This window comes from Jatropha curcas, chromosome 5 (genome assembly GCF_041381405.1).
Source record: "Jatropha curcas cultivar XTBG-Jc1 chromosome 5, XTBG_Jcur_1.0, whole genome shotgun sequence".
Lineage (NCBI taxonomy): Eukaryota > Viridiplantae > Streptophyta > Magnoliopsida > Malpighiales > Euphorbiaceae > Jatropha > Jatropha curcas.
The window spans coordinates 26,745,284-26,767,551 of NC_143155.1; the positions used below are offsets into that span (position 1 = coordinate 26,745,284).

At 35.3% G+C, this 22,268-nt stretch overlaps 1 protein-coding gene, 1 long non-coding RNA gene and 1 pseudogene across 3 annotated transcripts; 1 reads left to right on the forward strand and 2 right to left on the reverse strand.

Moving 5' to 3' along the window:
* Positions 1-14,012: 14,012 nt before the first annotated feature.
* LOC149496489 (uncharacterized) lies at positions 14,013-15,076 on the forward strand (annotated as a pseudogene). The gene is made up of 2 exons (XR_016320927.1): positions 14,013-14,038; positions 14,371-15,076. The product of XR_016320927.1 is annotated as an uncharacterized LOC149496489 (transcript).
* Positions 15,077-15,838: 762 nt separating this feature from the next.
* On the reverse strand, positions 15,839-19,435 carry LOC149496490 (putative protein disulfide-isomerase A6). The gene is made up of 11 exons (XM_089721675.1): positions 19,216-19,435; positions 18,521-18,605; positions 18,268-18,365; positions 18,091-18,146; positions 17,498-17,615; positions 17,322-17,349; positions 17,135-17,226; positions 16,878-17,034; positions 16,676-16,800; positions 16,383-16,482; positions 15,839-16,123 (listed from the first exon to the last, which is right to left on the reverse strand). Exons 1-11 carry the CDS (start codon positions 19,368-19,370, stop codon positions 16,058-16,060), a joined length of 1,080 nt encoding a protein of 359 aa, XP_089577801.1. The 5' UTR covers positions 19,371-19,435; the 3' UTR covers positions 15,839-16,057.
* Positions 19,436-20,360: 925 nt separating this feature from the next.
* Positions 20,361-21,794, reverse strand: LOC149496491 (uncharacterized). Its single transcript, XR_016320806.1, has 4 exons — positions 21,733-21,794; positions 21,552-21,617; positions 20,808-20,875; positions 20,361-20,546 (listed from the first exon to the last, which is right to left on the reverse strand). It is a non-coding gene; the product is annotated as an uncharacterized LOC149496491 (long non-coding RNA).
* Between the last annotated feature and the right edge of the window lie 474 nt (positions 21,795-22,268).

Genomic DNA, 22,268 nt, shown 5'->3' on the forward strand with positions numbered 1-22,268 from the left:
TTAACCTCAACCCTTTCTGTTTTTGGTAGAGTACAGAAAACTCGATTCAAGACATTACTATCCCACACATGGAGAAGGTCGCTTGATAACCTCTATCTCAATAGCTTCTAACCTAAGCTATTACACACAAAAGTTTAACAAATAAAGAGCCTGTCTACTATAGATTACACAATCTAAATAGACAGAAAGAAACGCCTATATAAGCACAGGAAAAACAATTTATCAGATTAGAAGATCGATTAGAACACAGAATTTTTTCAAAAGTAATTGTAAAAATTCTTTTCACTTTAAATATTGAAAACGTTAAGAGTAGAGATGAAAAGAAAATGGGGGTAGAGTAAGTTTTGAGAGATAAGGATTCGTTCAATGAGAGAGTGCTCTTAAAAAAAAACTCTTACTTCACCAAATGTTTAAGGCATGAACGTTCCTTTATATAGGAACAAAGAAGCTGTCGCCTTTTGGAAAGAGATTGAAATCAGAATATCTTCTTTCCTAATTATGAAAATCTTTGTTACCAAAAATTATTTTATCCCTTTTTGGTAAGAGAATAAAACCGATTTTCATTTCCTTTAGAAAGATTTTGACAGCGTTATTTTGGAAAGGATATTTTGCGGAAAGATTCTTACTAAAACCGAAAGAGATTCTCTTTCGTTTTTAAGGTAAGAATAATTTTAAGTATTTAGATCTTTCAAAAATATTTCCGAAAAGAGAGTGATTTGTATTACCAAAAACATTAGAGAAGAAATCTCTTTAGTTTTAGGAAAATAAATCTTTTCGATTTAAAGGAATATTTTCGAAAATAAATTATTTTGAAGAAAACTAATTTTCCGAAAAATATTTTTGAGAGAAAAAGATTTTTGTGCCATATATGGATTTTCTCTCTATCCTACAAGTTTCCTAAATCCTAGCTACTAGGTTCTTCGAAATCTTCACACTCAATGTAGGACTTGCCTTGTATGATTCTTTCCATAGAAATTCTGCATAAAATAAAATTAGCACAAATAACATAATTTTAAATTTATTCGTTTTGTATTAATCATCAAAATCCGAGATTAAAAATTGACCCTTGAGCCAACAATTATCCTTCAGAAAGAATGATGACTAGAGCTCAATATAAAAGATATTTGGTAAAGTTGCTTTCATTTCTCAAATAGAACCTAAAATTTAGAAGATGCTCAAAATGATGAAAATTGGATTCTTGCTATACAAGAAGAGCTAAATCAATCTGAGATAAATCAAGTTTGGAAACTTGTTTCTAGACATAAAAACCATTCTGTTATTGGAATAAAATGGGTGTTTAGAAATAAGCTTGATGAACAAGGTAATGTTGTGAGAAACAAAGCAAGGTTAGTGGCTCAAGGGTACAATCAAGAGGAAGGTATCAATTTTGATGAGACCTTTGCTCCAGTTGCAAGACTTGAGGCCATTAGAATGCTTTGTGCATTTGCATGTTTTAAAAACTTCATGTTATATCAAATGGATGTGAAAAGTGCTTTTCTAAATGGTTTTCTAAATGAAGAAGTGTATGTAGAACAACCTCCTGGTTTTGAAGTATATGATAAACCAAATCATGTTTACAAACTTACTAAAGCTCTTTATGGTTTGAAACAAGCTCCTAGAGGTTGGTATGAAAGATTAAGTAAGTTTTTATTAGAAAATGGTTTTTCTAAAGGAAAGGTTGATACAACACTATTTATTAAAAATAAAGCACATGATATTCTAGTTGTACAAATCTATGTTGATGACATAATCTTTGGTTCTACTAATGATCTTCTTTGTAAGGAATTTTCTAAGATTATGCATTGTGAGTTCGAAATGAGCATGATGGGAGAATTAAACTTCTTCCTTGGACTTCAAATCAAACAATGTGAAAATGGAATTTTCATAAACCAAGGTAAATATACTAGAGAATTGTTAAAATGATTCAAAATGGAGAAGGCCAAGGTATGTAGTACACCAATGAGTCCATCCTCAAAATTAGAAAAATATGAAAAAGGTATGGATGTGGACATCAAATTGTTTAGAAGTATGATTGGTTCTTTACTATATCTAACTACAAGCAGACTTGACATTCACTTTAGTGTTTGTCTATGTGTTAGATTTCAATCATGTCCCAAGAAATCTCATTTAACTGCTGTAAAAAGAATTCTAAGATATCTTTATGGAACTTCTAATCTGGGTTTGTGGTATTCTAAACACTATAAAAAAAACGCCATTTTGCGACCGACCAATCGGTCGCAAAATGGCAAATATCGGTCGCTAATTTGATGTAGCGATCGATTTGCGACCGACAATCGTCGGTCGCAAAAATACTGGTCGCAAACTAATTTTGCGACCGATGAGACAATCGGTCGCAAAATTGAATAATCAGTCGCAATTTTTGGTCGTGGTTTAATTGGAAATTCAGTCGCAAATTTGGTCGCAGAATATCGGTCGCAATTTTTTGCAATCGGTCGCAAATTATAAATTCATAATTTTACTTTTGGTATCAAATCGGTCGCAAATCGGTCGCAAAAATGAAAAAAAAATTAAATATTATTTTGAAAACAAAATTTTTCTGCACCTGTGAAAGTTGACATAAATGCATATATATCACACAACCTATTCAAGAACAGTATAAAAATGTAACTTTTATTATTCTGAACAAATTAAAATATGAAAATACAAATGAAAAAATAAAAATGTCCAAAATCAAATCTATATATGCTGCTGCTCATCTGCAGGATCCGATGTCGGATCTCCCGATGTCGGATCGCCAGGAGGAGTACTGCTGGATGTGATGTAGCGCCAGGAAGGGTGACCAAGGTATCGTCTGCAGCATCGGGATCAGGAGCCGATAGTGGCTGCTGCTGAGACGTCGAAACATGTCGGTCTGTAGCAGGCGTAGGATCAGAGGGAGAAGTACCAGCACGGTGCTCACCGGACAGCCGTATCACATGCGCTCTAAGCTCTGCAATCTGTCTCTGCTGATCAGCAAGCTGAGCCCGTATATCATCATCACAGTACGAGTCACTGTGCTCGGCTGTAGAAGCGTGAGCTGCTGAGCCAATGTAAAACTGTGATGCCTGAGACCCGATGCCGTATACCTTCCTCTTCTCTCCCCCCTACAGCCTCGAGATAAAGCGCTACCTCGTCAATTCTTGACTCAACTTCGGATTCATCGGTCTGAGAAGTAACAATACGCTCCCGAGCTGTAGTATAGTTCTCCTGAAAACAAAAAATTAATTAATCAATGCAATTGCAAGCTTTATTATATTCAACTTTGTACATCTTCGCAATGATTAGAGGGTAAATGTAAATATTATTCATTGTTACTTACATTGACGCTCAGCGCACGTCTGTCGATAAAGGTATTACGATCGTGGTCCTTCGTGTGAGTGTATGTAAACACCTCCATCGGTGTGGGCTCACGACCTAATTCTTTAGCCTATAATGAATTTTATGTATGATATATTAATTATATAGTGTCCTTTCATTAAACATAGTTTCTTGTAAAGGGACTAGTTCACTTACTAATAATCGAGCTGTCTCTATAGCAGATATAGATCCGCCTGTGTGTCGCGAAGGTCCTGCTCCATCACCGCCATCTCACTGCGCCTGTTTTGTGCAAATATCTCCCGCTTTCTCTTGAATGCAGGATCCTCCCAAGCCTTTTGCCAGCTCTCCCATATCTCCTGAGACACGCACTGCTGCTTCTTACCGCTTCTTCTCATCCTATAGGTGAAGTCAGCGTATCGATCGGCGCATATCTTCTCCCAGGCTACTTTCAGCATAGCTGTAATGGCCTCGTCCCATATGAAATGTTTCTGCAAAAAAATTAGATCATATAGCGTTTAAACACTAAGGATGTATCTTGAATTGTAAACATTGAATGATGATATAACTTAAACCAAAGAGTACCTGGAACTCCTCCCAATAAAAGTCTCTCGCCTCTTGTGGTACGGCATCCCATGTGTATCCTTCTTTATGCAGCTGTAGCTTGATTATCTTCAAAATTTGCCTCGCTGCTCGAGAAGATGGATATATGCTGAAAAAAAAAAAACAGAAGTGAAATATAATTACACGAAAGCATCACAGTTATGAATAAGTACAAAATATAATTACAAAATATGCCTGCAGAAAATTTGAATAAGTACTTACTGTCCCGCTACCAAACTGAGGGTGATACGTGGATCTGATGAAGCTGCAAAAGAAATGACAAATGTTATAAATTTTTAGATAATTAATATATAATTAAAATGACAGTTATGACATTTATGATTACCTTGCACAGTAGGTGACTGTGCAGCTGGTGGAGTCTGTACTGGTAGAAGAGGAAGGAGCAGAAGGCTGTGATGGCGCAGTACTGGATGCTGAGCAGAGGATGAAGCCCCAGACGTACCTGAAGAAGGATGTGATGGCGGCAGTTGGTCGCTGAGCAGATGACGAAGCCCCAGACGTACCTGACGAAGGACGAGGGATGACCCTCCTCGTCCACGGGCACTGCGTCCAGGGCCATGACCTCCACGCGAACCACTGCCGGACGCGTCAGAATCAAACGGTCTACCTCTAGCCATCTGTACTGCAGATATCAAACCTAGATAAAATGAATTTATACAATTATATGAATTGTAGAACATGTGGTAAATATGAGTAAAGAAAGTTAATACCATTGAAATTCTTCATTAATAATATTAATTACATATACATTTATCAATTTGTAACAGTAAAATTGCTCTAAGTTTTAAGTGTCTTGAATATCATCTGCTTCCTCCTCCTCTTCATCAGCTTCCTCTTCTTCATATTCGTCTTCTGAGGAACCCATGATGATTTGATCTTCTTCCTCTTCATCATCTGATGGTCCTATTTCAACATAAGATCGGCTTTCATCATCCAATCTATCTGTTAAATCTTCAACAACTTGCATCGGTTGCGTTTCAACCCTAACTTCTTGAAATGCCTGATACTGCGAGTGAAGAAGATTGTTTCGTTTCAAGTGCATGAACAACTGATCTAGCCTTGATTTTGCACACTGCCATCCAATCGCATCTATCTCGTTTAAACGATGGATATGGGACATAGTACACCTGTGCAGCTTGCATTGCCAAAACAAAAGGTTCATACTTTGTATATCTTCTTCTTTGATTAATATCAACCAGATTATACTTAGGATGAACCTTCGTGCCAATGTTTGGCGTAGGATCAAACCATTCACATTTGAATAAGATTGTGCACTTCATTGGTAGGCCTGGATATTCTAACTCCAAAACCTCAACCAATTTCCCATAAAAATCGTTTGACACGTCACTGTAGTTTGATCCCTTTATGCACACACCGCTGTTCATTGTCTTTCTGCTTCTCCCATAACCCTCATGTGAAACTTGTAACCGTTTACAAAGTAGCCAGAGTAGGCATTAGCAACCGGTAATGGCCCCTTTGCCAGATCCGTAATAAATCTGTTACGAATATCGCTTTCCGAGCTTCGAGCCTATGGGAAATAGTAATGACATGAGTCAAATTTAATAAATGTACATTCCGTGTGTGTACATTGAAAGTAACTTACATAATATTTGAACCATTCTGCAAATTCCGTGTCCAGCTTTGCATCAACTGCAGTATCAGTCAAATTGAGATTTTGAAGCCGCAGAAGATTGATATATTTCCTATTTATCAACGAACCATATTAGCATAAGTACGATTTAACAACGGCCCACGTCAAGTTTGAATGTTTACATTATTTATACTTACTGTACATATGGTGTGATCTCTTCGCAATTCAATAAAATATAGGTTTGAGCCGCTTGTATCTCTGCATCAGTCAATCGTCTTTTTTTTATTTACCAATCGTACGCCCAGGGTAGGTGAAAATTTTTAGATTTCCTTCAAACTCAGATTGAACGCGATCTCCTCCGTCATCGTTACGTGGCACTGTCCGATGCTTGGTGAAAACATGTTGGTCAAAGTAGTGTGAACAGAATGTGAAGCTTCTTCCACCAAATATGCATTGCAAATGGATCCCTCGACCTTTGCCTTATTGCGCACATTCTTTTTAATTTTCTGTAGGTGTCTGTGATTGTACAATGCCAATATGTAAGTATAAGTCAAAAAAATGATGTAATCATTAGAATGAGATGTTAGTGAATCACCTCTCAAATGGATACATCCATCGATATTGTACCGGTCCTGCTAAACGACATTCATAGGGCAAATGAACCGGCAGATGTTCCATAGAATCAAAGAAGCCGGGTGGAAAAATTCGCTCCAACTTGCACATCACTACTGGGATTTCTCGCGCTAATTGGTCCATATCATCGCATCGGATAATAGTCATCATCAATTCCTTGAAAAAGAGACTCAATTCTGTCATTGCTTCCCAAATTTTTCCTGGTAATAATTCCCGGAATGCCACAGGGATCAATCTTTGCATGAAAACATGGCAGTCATGGCTTTTCATGCCAAACAATCTGTACTTCCTCATGTCCAAATCTACCCATATTTGAACAGTAGCCATCTGGAAACCTTAATGATCGTAACCATTCGCACAATAATTGCCTTTGGGGTTTATCTAAACAATAACATGCCTTCGAAAACTTAGCAGTAAGTACAGATTGCTCGAGTTCTGGTCGACGACAAATTTCCTTCATGTCTGCTCTCGCTTTTGCATTATCCTTGGTTTTCCCTTCAATGTTCATGACAGTGTTGAACAGAAGATGCTTCGCTTTTTCCACCCACTATTCCTGCCAATTCTTGTATATACCTCATCTGCACCTAACTTTGTAACTTTCATAAGCCCCAGATCTTCAATTTCTTGTAATATTTTGTGCTCCAGACTTCACAGGTGGAGGGGGTTCAACAATAGTCATGTTCTTTCTAAAGCATTGGCGATTTTTGCTCCAAGGGTGAGATTCTGGTAAGAATTTGCGATGACAATCAAACCAACATTGTTTACCTCCATTCTTTAGTGTAAATGCATTAGTGTTTTCCATGCAGTGAGGACAAGCCAATTTGCCAGCCGTACTCCACCCAGATAACATTCCAAAAGCTGAAAAATCACTGATGGTCCAAAGCAAAGCAGCTCGCATTATGAAATTCTGATTGGTCGAAACATCGAATGTTTCAACCCCATATTCCCATAAATAATTAAGTTCATCAATCAAAGGCTGCAGAAACACATCAATTTTCTGTTTTGGATTAGTAGGCCCAGGAACAATAACACACAAAAACATATATTCATCTTTCATACACATTGACGGTGGTAGATTATACGGTGTCACAATGACAGGCCATGATGAATATTGCTGTCCTGATTGGCCAAACGGCTGAAACCCATCAGTACAAAGCCCCAATCTCATGTTTCTCATATCAGCAGCAAACACAGGATGAATGTTATCAAAATGTTTCCACGCTTCAGAGTCTGACGGATGAGTCATTATACCATCCTCATATTCATGCAAAGCATGCCATGTCATGTGTTCAGCTGTCGCCTTAGATGCATATAACCTTTGAAGGTGAGGAATAAGAGGGAAATAATACATCTTCTTGAAAGCTTTCTCTTTTTGTTCTCTACCAGTCCCTTGACCCCGCCGTTGATATCTTGGAAGATTACAAAACTTGCATTCTCTGAATTCCGAGTCAACACCCAGAATATCATACAATTATTACGACAGCAATCAATCTTTTCTACCGGTAGTCTCAACCCCCGAACTAATTTTTTTGTCCGATAAAAATTATCAACCATTGAATGGCCTTCAGGCAACATTTCTTTTGCTAACTACACAAAATCATCGTAACACCTTTCTGAAAAATGGTGCTCCGCTTTCATGTGTAGTAATCGTGCAACAACAGACAGAACTGAATGATTCTTGCATCCAGGCCACAGTTCACTGTTAGCTGCACTTAGCATGTCAAACAATTGTTGTGCTGCTACGTTTGGCGATTCCTCCATATTATTCCATTCACATTGTACTCTACTCGCATCGATTACCATATCATTGCATTGATTACCATACAGAAATTGATAAGGCTGAACTTCTAAACTTACCGGAATGGAGTGGCCTGACCTACTGGCAACTCGAGCTTCACCATGATGTATCCATTCGTAATAATTTTCCACGAACCCATGTTTGCACAAATGAAGTTTCACTGTATCGATGTCTAAGAAGGCTCGATTTCGACACTTCTTGTGATTACATGGACACCTCAACTTATTACCATCCATAAAACTGGGATTACCAACTGCAAACTGTATAAACGCCTCCAATCCTTGCAGGAACTCTTGTCTTAATATCCCATTGACCTCGAACCTCCAGTACATCCAATCTCGATTATTTGCATTTTTTTTTACCTAATTAACAATGTGTTTATAAAGGGCCGTGTCATGTAATTGCATTAGTCTAAACCATCCTTAAAACATGCACCTAATGTAATGTTCAATTTACAACACTTATAAGTAACTAAGGTTATTTCTATAATAAGGGTAACTATATATAAATGTAAAATCACTAAGTTCATTTATTGAATACAAAGACTACTGTAATAAAGGTAAGTATACTATTCTACATATTGAATTTTTGGGAAAAAAATTCGGCAGCATTTCGGCACAACACAATCAATTCTCAAATACAAAAACAAATCAATAAACACTTCTATATCATACCAACATTCTCCAAAGGCAATATGGCCACTACTAGGCCTCCAATCCAAACTCATCATTCATTTAAGTCAAAAACATATTTAAGAAAAATAACGACAATAATAAAAATAAAGAAAAACACAGCCAAAACTTCTCAAGAAAGAGTTGCCAATAATTAAGAACATGTAATAACCTAAACACACAAAATTATTTATATACATTCCAATTATTCTTCAAAAAAAAAAAATTGGAGCAATTAGTTTTTGTACTTGTTATTATTTTTGTTCAGTACTTTCACAGAATTAGTTTTTATGCATCAACTACGTATACGCTAATCTTAAGATATTTACAATTAGTTTTTGTAGTTTGGAGCATATATTGAAAACTGAAAACTCTTAAGTACACATCGCATTTGCATATTTCTTTTATTTCTTTTTCGATTAACTTGAATAAAATGTAAAATATTATAATAAAAAGAAAATTGCTTTCATTTTCATCACATAATATTTATATTCTGTATATTTGAAATGACACTTGCTTTGAAACTTTGAAACTTTTTCGAAGTGGTTGCAGACTTTGAAATGGTCTACTAAAGTAGCTATCAAAGTTTGATTAAATTTTTTTAATAATTTAATTATTTCGGTTCAATTTTAAACTTTGATGAATTTGTGAAAGGTATTTTATAAGTTATTAAAAAAAGATCACTTATTAGATTTGAGAAATTTTGATGGATAAAATGAGTTTATTTTTTTATACATTCAACAATTTTTTTAGTAACTAAATGTTGAAATAAGAAAAACTACTAAATGTTAATTTCACATTTTTCATTAAAAGTCCTAACAAAAAATATATATAATAAATCAACCACAATATTTAGAACCTTTAAAATATTGTTTTTCTCTCCTAATAACAACTGTAAAAATCATTCTACTATATATTTACAATAGTTTTATATGTATTGATTACTAGATTTTATATTAATAAAATAGAACTTTAAAGCAAAAAGAAAATGCAATTTTTAATGAATAAAATATTTTTTAGAAAAGATAAATAAAAATAGAGATTGAATAAGCAAAAAAATTTGGCGTTCTCACTAATCACATTCAATTTTGTTGCTAAATTTCATTATCATCCATCGGTAAAATTGCAGAAATTAATGTAATTTGAAAATTAAAATTTTTATCGCTCGATATCACTCGAATGTATCTCCAAAATGTCGTTCTTCCTAAATATTAAGGCGGTTCTAGATCGTCAATAGTCAAAGGGGAGGAGAAAAGGAGAGGGAGCGAGGGCGGGGAGAGGAAGGGGGAGGAAGGGGAGAGAGAGCAACAAGGGGGAAAGGGGGGGCGGGGGAAAGAAAGAGGGAACAAGAGAGAAGGACGGCGGGGGGGGACGGAAACGCGCAAGGGGGAAGGGAGGGAAGGGGCAGAGAGAGAGGGGAAAGGAAAAAAAAAAAGAACAACAACAACAGGAACAAGAAGAGAAGAAGAAGAAGAACAAGGACAGGCACAAGAAGAAGAAGAAGAACAACAACAACAAAGGAACAAGAAGACCAAGAAGAAGAAGAACAACAACAAGAACAAGAACAAGAAGACAAGAAGAAGAAGAAGAACAAGCACAAGAAGAAGAAGAAGAACAGGAAAGAAGATAGAAGAGGAAGAACAACAACAAAATAAGAAGAATAATAATAATAATCATAATAACAACAACAATAACAAAACAATAATACTAATAATAATAATAAGAATAACACAATATATAATAATAACTTAATAATAATATTAATAACAACAACAACAATAATAATAATAATAATAATACTAATAATAATAATAATAAGAACAGTAGTAATAATAAATAATACAATAATAATAATAATAACAATCACAATAATAATAATAATAATAATGTTAATAATATTAGTAATAATAACAACAACAATAATACAAATAATATAATAATAATAGGAACAGTAAAATAATAATAATAATAATAATAATAATAATAATAATAATAATAATAATAATAATAATAATAATAATAATAATAATAATAATAATAATACCATAAAAAAATTCTAATCGCAACTCTATATACAAAATCAACCATAAATAAATACAATAAAAACAAATAAATCGAAAAAAAAATTGGAAAAATTAATCGCAAAATAAAACTAACCTCAGATTTTCGCAACAGGCTGACCGGAGTGCAAAGCGAGCGGGGCTGCCTGCGTCAGGCGGGCTGGAACGGTGTCAGGAGGGGCCGGAGTGGCGCTGCGGACGGAGGAGAGGAGAGAGAAAGGAGAAGAGAGAAAGAAGAAGAAAGAAAAAAGAGAGGGCCCGACGCTTAAAGCCCTAAATTTTGCGACCGACATATCGGTCGCAAATGTTATAACTATCAGTCGCAATTTTTAATGAGCCGACGTCGTTTGACTAGGCTCAAAATTTGCGACCGATTTGCGACTAACTATATCGGTCGCAAAAAATCGGTCGCAATGTAGTCTCCAATCGGTCTCAGAACTTTGGCCCATTTTTACGCGCGAAGTTTTGCGACAGAAGAACATTTAGTCGCAAATCGGTCGCAAAATCGGTCGCAAATCCGTAGTACAGAGGTCGCAAATCATTAACCATTCTCGCGGGAATTTTCAGCGCCAAATTTTGCGACCGGTGGCTTATAAGTCGCAAATCGGTCTCAAAATTGCGACCGAATTAAGTCGGTCGCAAAAATCGGTCGCAATTTTGCATTTTTTTTGTAGTGGATGACAAAATAACTCAGCAGCCTTCAAAATTGCCAATAATTCAGCTTCATTAGAGTCTAAAATTCCCACCCATCGATGAAAACAATTAACCACGCTAAGAAAACTTCTCAAAACCCTACCAATACCAGCCGGACCACGTTTTCCTCTTACAGCCCCATCAACATTAAATAGCTTATTACCTTTAACATTAGATAAATAATTATAACGATTTAATATTAAATTACTTGAGTTTGAATGGAATTCTAATTATATTAGAAAAAGAAAAATAAAATAAAAATTATAATTTAATTACAGTAATTAAATTTTGTATAAGTTATAGGACGGAAGGGGAAATATAGTATAAATAACCCTCTTTAGACACGTGTCAACAACTGCTGATGTATTTTTCTTTTTCTTTTTCTTTTTTTTTTGGTACATAATATCTGCTTGCTTGTGCATTTATCCTTCAGTTAAGAGACAACAGGGGGTCTGAGTTCCAAAGTGATACTTCTGTCACGAACTTACAATCTGGTGACTGTTGAACAAAACTCCTGGCGTTTTGGCTTTTTTCGCGGTATCCAACGCGACAAGAACACAAAATTTCCTTGTCTTAATTATATATTAGATTGTGATTACTTTTTTGGTGTTAGCAACAAGATGAAATTATTGAATTTGATTTGCTTTTTAATCAAATAAGGAAAAAAAAAAAAGTAAAATGGGCTCGGATTCGAACTCAACACCGCCATCAACGGCGTCGCCAAATGGGAAGCGAAGTAGAGATCCCGAAGACGAGGTCTATCTCGACAATCTACATTCTCACAAGCGCTATCTAAGTGAGGTTTGTCCTTTATCTTTATCAGTCTCTTTTTTAGTTTAAGATATATAATTTTTCAATTTCTTACTGATTTTCTTCTAATTTTGTGAGCTTTACTTTCATTTCTGAATTTTTTGTTCATGGGCAATATTGTTCTGGAGATTTGAACTAGGTTTTCTTAAAATGCTTTTACTTTTGTTTTGTTGAACTTTACTTTGTTTTTCACTCTCGGTGAAGTTTTTTTTCCCCTTGTTATGATTTGGAATTTTGTTGTCTTGTTTTGATTTTTTTATCAATTAAGTAGGAATAAAATGTTTCTTTATTCAATTAATTAAGAGATTTTACTATCAAGTTTATATTGCATAGATATTTGCATTTTGATCCTTTTTTTTGTCTAAATTTTGTTGTTTTCTGCAGATAATGGCATCTAGCTGAATGGATTATAACTGTTGGAGACCCACTTTCTGAAAATCTTATGGAATCTCCTGGCAAGGTCTGAAGGCATGTTTATGCCAGGTGAATCTTGGTTCTCACTTGAAAAAAAACGTCATCTTGGAGATTGCAACCTTCTGCAGCATTTCTCCTATATTAAGAGTTTATTCTATAATTAGTGAATCACGCAATGCACTTTCAATTCATGAAAATTTTCTCATAATTTCTGGAAATGCTAATGTTTGGAGGGATCAGTGACAGTGGAATGCAAATGGTAATTTGCAGTGCTATAGCTCTATTTTCTGGAGTACTGTTTATATTACTACTCATCAGGTGATATAGCACTCATGGATTGTTTGTACTCCTTCAATGGCCAATCAACACAGTGCTGTAACTTTGTTTATCCGGTTATAACAGACTAATAGCTGCTTTTGTATTTCTTTCTGCAGTGATGAAAGGGGAATCTGATTTTAATCACATTTGAGGATTGGGAATCTGATTTTAATCACATTTGAGGATGCCAATTTACTCATTGGGTTTTGTTCTAATCTATATCTGATAACTATGATATATTGGATCGTTTAGTTAGTTAAGCGTTTAACATAATCACACATAGTTCTTAAGATAATCTCTGCTGTGAATCACTAGAAATATAGAAATTTTCTGTTCATTTGTTCTCCATTCTTGTAAAGGTGAGAAAACAAATTTGATCCTCAAGAAGTGCACTTACTAGGAGGGCTAACACCTCTTGGTTCGTGTCTTTATATATATATATATATATATATATTGCAGCCCTAAAATGACACAAAAGCTTCAAATGGTTTTAGATTGTTTAACAGTAGGTGTTGCCTTTTAGGCTAGGGTATCTAGTACCAGCAGGAAAGCTTCCCATACTTGATGCATCTATGTTGTTGTGCACCGCAGGCAAACAATTTGTGGGAACAATTGCTCATACATGCACTTCTGGAACTCTATTATTGCACCCTGCATTTACTTTTCATCATTGTTGCCTTTAGGAAGTTATAAGGAGTAAGCCTTAGCAGCTTATTTTTCTTGTTTTGGAACCTCATTAACTCAGGCCCATAGACATTCACTGTACTTCTATATGTCATCCTATGTGCAGTATGAAATATAATTTGCTAATAAGGTCTGCTTATCTAGGTAATGTTGATTCATGAACGGCATAATATTTGAAAAACATTTGCTAAATTCCTGCTTTGTTCTGTAATTGTTGCCCTCAGTATATCGCTTCATGCTGGTTCCTAGCCTTTGCCAAAATTTCATTTGAATGAATGTGACTACTATGGAATTGTTTTGGCTTTAGAACTGATACGATAATGATGGCTTATCATGATATTAACTTCACTTTGTTATACAAGAGTTCTTTCCTGTGATTTTTCCAGAACCCATTCTTTGGCAGCTCTTCAGTGGGAAAATTATTGTGGTATGAACTATTTTTAGGAAATATGTGAAGTTATAGAAAGTGTCATTTGAAACTCTATTAATCTGAAAAAATTATATCATGTTGCAAAGTCTCCTTTTCTTTTTTTGTAGTGTGCTTATACATGGGTGCAGTTTTCTGTCATAGTTTTGTCGTCGATTGCAAACACTACGCATAATTCTTTTATGTAGAAATGCTTGTTCTATATAATTTTTGTGGCATTATATTGTATTAAAAACATTGGTAAATAGTTCATTGTCATTTTAGTTATTGGAAAGCTCACTGTTTTTGTTTGATCCCTCACATCGTTATGTTTCCTTAAATTTACATTTCAGGGACGAAATGTCCTTGCAGTATTCACCAATGTCAGAAGACTCTGAAGATTCTAGGTTTTGCGAGACCCCCACAAATATTTGCTCATCCCAGCCTGATAGTCTGCCCACAAGTCCAGTCTCTCCCTATAGGTACCAAAGACCATTTGGTGGATTCTCTTGTGCTCCTTCTACCAGCTCATATCCAGCACATGGCTGCACTGTCAATAGCGTCACTTGCTCACAACCTCGCCAACGAGGTTCAGATTCTGAGGGTCGGTTCCCATCATCACCTAGTGATATTTTGCCACTCAGCTGACTTGAGGAGGGCTGCACTCTTGCGATCTGTGCAGATGAGGACACAACCTCTTGGATCATCATCATTTGAATTGCCTTTTGGTTCAGGGCAGGAGCCTGTATCTAATATGGAAGCTGAAGAGCGACCATGCTCATATATGAAGTCCTTGGTTGATGACAGAGATTATCAGATTGATGACTGTTCTTCGATGAGTGCATCAGAACCTGAATTTAATGGTGGAAAATCATGCAGAGTGTTGAATATGAATATAAAGGGGATGAAACTGGGAGTTAAACACACATTGGATCCACCTATCATACTTGCTGACCACATCTTGTAAGACTTTGCTTTTGCCATCCGTAACAGATTTTTTTTGTCCATTGAATTCACCCATATTTGTGAGTTTTGTATAAGGTCATTGTCTTTACTGCATGGAGAGAATGCTTGTGCGTTGCATACCTAGACGGTTTCATTGACCCAAAAAGGTTATCCGGATCTTACCATACACTGTAGCTTGCTAGTTGGTCAATCTTGTGATGTTGATGAGCTCCGACTAAGTTTAGGTTAGCGAAGTTGTAATTTGTAAATAAGCAATGTATACTGTTCAGTGTTATTCTTTTTGTCATACCCAAGCATATGCAAACAGTAGATTCAGCAGTTGTGTTTTACCTTCTTGTTGTTTCTGTTCGATCCTTTTTCCCGTCTTTGTAATAGAATAGATTCTAGGTGCCCGTGGAAGATTCTGTTTTGCCATTGTGTTTTTAGGGGAATGAGCACCAATTTGTTTTATCCGGTGTCTACTATGGCTTTTGTTGTTTCACTTTCTACCTCATCAGTGAGAATGTGTTAATGGAAGTTCGTTGCATGAAATTTCATTATCACCACAACTTTGTCTACCACGGTTTTTGCCGTTCTAGTTTCTGCCTCATCAATGCGAATGTCAATGAAGTTATTACAGGACGAACTGAAAATACAAATGCAATGATCATTTACTTTTAATGTGTTATTAATCAGAACAGTAATTTTCATTGACCATGTTTCTTATCTCGATTCTATAATCATCATATGCACTAGCAACATTTTATCTGTCGGCACAAAGAAATACGCACCAAAAAAGTAAGCAGCAAGCAGAGAGTCGATTGGACAGTAATACGAAGGGCCGGGTTAGGAAAAGGCTCGTGAAATATCGTGGAGTTTATCTCGAAAATCGAATATCTGGTCATTTTGTTAAAAAAAGTACAGTGCACAGATTAAATAAGGCAATATAAAATAAATGCACTAGCTAGTTGAGGTTCTCAAAATGCTGTTTACTGTGTGAAGAAGCCTTGCTACAAGAATTTCGAAGTAAATGATGGACGATCGAAGAGAGGCTATTGGGGGAACCAAACCCCAGAAAACTGGAAGATCATAAGATCAAGCAAATGTCGCCAAGATATTCTTCTTGAGGGTGAGCTCATCCGCCTTTGCTGGGCTGATTGACTGCACAATTAATCAAGCAAATCAAAAAGGGCAAAGCAATCAATCAGCAAAATTAACATATTCAATACATATTTGCTTCAGTCCATGATAATAATAAAAAAAACACTATATATTGGATAGAATTCATCAAAAAGTATTGTACAACTATTTCTGAGCTCGATGGAGAATTTTTGCCTCAATGTTGATATCTCAAAATGCTAGAAGGATAATTATTTAAACCAATACAACTCAACTGAGAAATTAGTCCTAATAATGTTACCTTTTCAAGTATGCGGTGCAGCCGCTCAATTTCCTTCTTGGCATAATCAGAACCTTTAGCCATACAGCTCTTAGCAACTTTCAAGTAAATCTTTCCATGCCTAAAAGAAACAGGGGAATATGGTCATACACTAGGTTAATAAGATATTTGATATGAAAGGTTGAGCGCTCGATCTACTATAGTTTTTAACAATAGTTTAACAAAATTTTTAGACATCATAAGAATAAGCAGTGAGGAAGCCACATAGTTCAATACAAAGCTTGAACAGAACAGCCCACACCATTAGTTACTACCTTGCACTGGAACCCTCTAATTTCTCAACTTCCTCTTCTATTCGGGAAAACACTGGTTTCTTTTCATCATTACCAGCTGCTACAAACTCTTTCACCAAAGCATCCAATGATTCAACTATGCCAGCCTGTCATTAGAAACTTAAATAATTTAAGCAAACAAAAAGAAAAAGTTGAACTTCCAGTGTCTAATGCAATAACTAACCTTTGAGGTAAGTTGTCCTTTTCCATCGCGACTGGTTCCACTCTTTTCATTAATGAAACTGACAAAGTCTTCTAAGTCTCTCCCAGCCTCATAGTCTTCCCCAGCTTTGTTGCCTTTTGGAAAGAATTTCAGTGTTGGGTACCCACTTACTCCATACCTGCACATAATATATAGACAATTAACACTGTTCCAATGAACAATTGATGTTGATAACCCTAGCATTAGATACATTAGATCATAAACTACGTGTCCCTTACTTTTCAGCTATATCCCTATATTTGTCAGCATCTAGATTGGCAATAACTACATCTTCCTCCAATTTAAATGCTGTGGCCACCTTTTCATATGTCTGCCAATACAAAACAAGATTTCAGGTCATTGCTTGTGTAAGATATCAACACAAAAATATGATACGAGTATGTGGATGGGGGATGTATCACGTACGGGAGCAAGACTCTTGCAATGGCCACACCTGGAAGAAGCAAAGTTCAAAAATCAATCAACAAAAGACACCACCAAATTAAGATGACATGAGAATTGAGAAATAATTAGAAGCTACTAAAAGCCATGATATTTCACTTATCCGAGTTGTCAATATATAAAAGGCCAGACATGCTTACCATGGTGCATAAAACTCCACCAATACATCCTTGGTTTCATCCAAGACAACCTCATCAAAATTATCAGCTGTCAGCACCACAACATTGGATGGGACTGCAGCTATCTTCACATTGGTCCCTGTAAAGAGTATATATGATCTGATCAGGCACTTATAATTTACTTTTTTCTTCCAGTATACAAGTATTTTAAGCAGATAGCCTTAAACTGCAATACAATAATGGTGAAGCATGAATTGGAAGATATCCACCAGTTTTTTCTTAGATATAATCAGCTTAGAGGGAACAGAGAATAGCCCCTGGGAAGCACATTATCTGAAGAAATTCTGGCCAAGCATCACAATACCATTGAATGAAGGGGATTTCATGCAATTAAGAAACAAAAGAAGACACCTGAAAAGATGAAGAACAAGAAGCCATAGAAGGCCTCACCTCCAACTCAACTCTCTGCACTCTTACAGAAAGAGGGATTTAATTGCATAACATCTAAGTTATCTAGACAACAAATGCTCCAGTGATCACAATAACAAATAAACAAGTCCACAAAATATAAATTTCCTCTTATTAACTTATTTTTGAAAAGCAAAGATCATTACCTCCTTCATTATTCACAAACTCAGCAAGTGATTCTGCAGTACGTGGCCCTTCATACCTATCAATACCATAGAATCATGTTTATCACTTTTCATATAGTCAATATAACTAAAAAGAAAGACAAATAATTGAAGCATCCCCATATTCTTTCTGCTATTATGTAGTTTAGTTATTCTCACTTTTTGGGCTCCAGAGATCCTTTAGGAAACCATTGAATTGTTGGGTATCCAGACACCCCATATTTACTGCATAGGCTCTTGTGCTCATCACAGTCCACCTACATGCATCAAGATTGTGCCAAATTAGCAGATAATAACGTGCCAAATTAGTAAATATGATAACAATGTTTGCATAAGCACTTATAAAGGGAATAGTACATTTACACAACACAAGATAAAAACAATCATTAAGTATCAATAATAAAGAGCTTACTTTTCCAATCAAAACAGACTTTGACTTCTTAAAGCTTGATCCAAGTTTCTCATACTCAGGAGCGAGCTTTTTACAATGTCCACACCTGTTACATCGAACGTTGTCCAAATACAGTCCACACTTATCAGGAACTTAGTAGCACATTTAAGAATCCTCATTCTCGCAAACAAAGATGTACAAATAAAGACATCATTCAAACTCAAATGGCATGGCAAAAATCTCACAAAATGTCCACTTAAAGCCTTGAAACAACTTCCTATAGGTCTTAAAACGCACAAAAAAAAAAAAAAAAAAACGTTTTCTCATATATACTACAATCCTAAAGTTGAACATGACCCATTAAAATTGAAAATTGTTTATCTCATAATTTCCCTGAATTACTTAATCTCAAGGCATAAATCAGCTTAGACAGCTCAGGAAACGATCTCATAATTCCATTTCTATTAGTATCCCTTCATGAAATGATGATATCAAATGCATACGGGCTCATAACTAAAAGTAAAATCAAATACAAACTAGCTAAAGAGTTTCGCAGTCATTGACTAGCAAGGTTAAACAGATCTATAGATCAATTAACTAAGGTAGCTGATCGGCATGTGAAACCATCAATCTTAACTGTATTCAACAAGTGAAATCGGCTATGGAAACCAAAATCAGAACAAAGATTTGTAAGAATGAGTGATAAAAATTTTTACCAAGGAGCATAGAATTCGACAAGAGCGCCTCTGTCTTGACCAACTTCCTTCTCGAAGTTATCTTCTGTGAGCACAAGGACGTCGTCTGCTAGAGCTGATACGGCAAACAAGGCTAAGGTCCCCAAAGCTAACCAGATCTGCGTGTACTTCTCCATTACTTTCTTTTCCTCTTCTTTCCACACTCTGTTTCTCTCTTTTTCTTTCTCCGCTAAAAAAAATCAAAAGTCGAATTTCTAGACGAGAGATGAGACAAGTTACGGTGAGGACGCCTCTATTATTTACTATGGGCTCTACCGTCGATGTGTCTACGCGGCGTAATCTGATTGTCAGAATTCGTAATTTTTGGTGTGCTTTTGCGCGTGGAGGTCAGTGGTCTTCCGTGTCGTTGCTGAGTGACGTTTTTATGATGATGTGGCTATCGGTGAGAGTCCACGTCCCTCAATGCTTTTTTATTTAAAAAAATATCTTAAATTTGTTTTTTTGGGTCGGATCAAACGATGACTACTGGGCCACTAAAACTGGACAATTCGAACTTGAGTTGTTATGATTACGAATCATATTAGTTTCTGCAACAGCTTTTTAAAGGTAGTTGTTCTTCACACCATTGGTTGGGCGTTACTTCCTGAAATTAACAGCTATTAAATCAATATATGGCGGTGTTGACAACTGGACTACTCCTCTAAGCAGTACGCAATTTAATTAATCACGTGTTAAAAATTAATTAATTTATTTATTAAATAATAAATTTGGTATAAGAATAAAATGAATCAAGCTATTCTCTTCAAAAAAAAAAAAAAAAAAGAATCAAGCTATACTTAAATTTCTCGACTCTCTTATATAAATTTAACTTATTTTAAATCAAGATGAAACTCGAATAATTTGAATAATGGGTTGAATGAAGTTTGAATATTATGATTTTCAATTCAAATGCTTCACGAATATAATCAAATATTTAAATATCATATAATTATAAATAATATTTTACATTTCACATATAATCTATAAACTAGGTTTTCGGCATCTCAATCAAGGAAATTGAATATCACCGTTCAGAACTGAAAACTGCTACCTGACAATTTCCCAATAGAGAGAAACAACAAAAAGCAACTTGGCCCCATTTACTGGTTTACAGTTTCTGAAAATCTGCTTCTTAAACAAACTGCAACAACTGGATGTTGATTCTTCAATTTATTACTTTAAACAACACATTCCATTAGCTTCCATTTCATTTACGATGTTTTTTCCATGTTATTTGAAGTAGCCTGTCATTTCTCAAAGGACTCGTAATTCATTTAACACGAAGAGCAGGACAGTTACTGTTTTCAAGATTCCTGAAATGAGATGACCATGACATCCGAAGGATTGAGCCAGGCCCAGCCATAAAATTGTTTTTATGACAAATATCTTCAAAATATTCAATAAAATTGAAAGGAATTGTATAAATCAATGTTTCTACAAAATTCAACTCAATTGTCGTTTACAAACCCATAACTGTTTATTTGGGATCATCTCCCAGCAACAAATATTAGATTTGATGCAACAAGATACCAACAAGGAAGATAATTTAACTTGAAGGGAATGATGCTACTTACAAAGAAGTGTAGTCAAATTCCAATTGACAAATGGAGATCCATATTAAGGGCGCTCCTTGAGAGATCCCCTAGAATTAAAAACAAAATAAATCAACTAATGTAGCAATATGGATTAAGTAACCAGTAAATGAAAAGTATTTATGAAAAATTCTCATAGGTTGGCAAGTAATGAATTAAAAATAAAAAAATAAAAAAATAAAAAAAGAAAGAAAGAAAACAAACACCCATCATAGTAGTAGAGGGTGGAATGTGAAGCACCAAAAACCAAAATTAAAAAAACAAAAATTGCCTGTAAATCTAGACCATAAAGTGTTCAGAAAACAAACTCAAGAATGAACTGCAAACACCAGATAAGCAGAATAGACAGTAAACTAAGAAAATATTGCTAAGACATCATCTCCAAATTGATCTCTGTTTTCCACCATAACGAAATTATTTTCAACAATAATAATAGGCTATAATAATTGGACTTATCTCTAAATTTTAGTGGTACAAGAATCTTCTTTTTCAGTGATTGTGCTAAAGCAAGTAAAAGTGATAGATATGGAAATTAAGCCACCTCAGAAACCAGAACAATCTCATAACCTGACATTCCACACCACAGAAAAGGCAATCTCCTATGTGCTAGGTGGCACTCCCTAGAATACCATATTATTTTTTTCACCCAATTTCAATACCACAAATACACCCTTCCCCCCAAAAAAAGACCAAAGATGGAGAAGAAAGAGGAGTTCTATAAACTACTTGGAAGCATAGCATTGAAGATGTGATATTAGCATTATCAATATTCCTCAAATGTCTTCTTCACTCCTGGAAAAAGAGTAAAAATATAAGTAAAGAAAAGGGCAGCGTGGTTGTCTGGATCAGCTAATTTATTTTCTGTAAATCATAGAAATACTATCATTTTTCATGTATCCTCACTAACCATTAATTGAGTGATCATTGATCATCAAGAATGAAGATACAAAAGCATCTTTGTGGTTATCTGGAGGACCATAAACTTGCACCAGGAAAAGTAAAGAGGCTTGTTTCAACCAATACGCACAGCAACCCTACACCATGCCATGCAATTTGAATCATTTATGTGAAGGGCTAGCATTGATGCTTATGTCATAAGTTATCTGGATATGAAATATAACTTAGTAAAATTAGAATGGATGTTAACTGGTTTCATGACGTGCAACGTCAGCAAATAGCCATCTAGTTATAATGGAATAATGTAATTTGTATGCGAAGCGATAGACTGCAAAGACCTTTACATAGTGATGGTCCACTAATCATAGTCCTAGGAGCATTTATCTTTAATATCAATCCTGCATTTGATTTCAAATTAATATAGTGAAATACAAAAGTAAAATGTAGAAATACGTATCTCAAATGTCAGAATGCTCAAACTTGAATGCAGAGAAACACAGATTGCACAGGATTGGATATTGATAGTCTATCATGGATCTCTACACA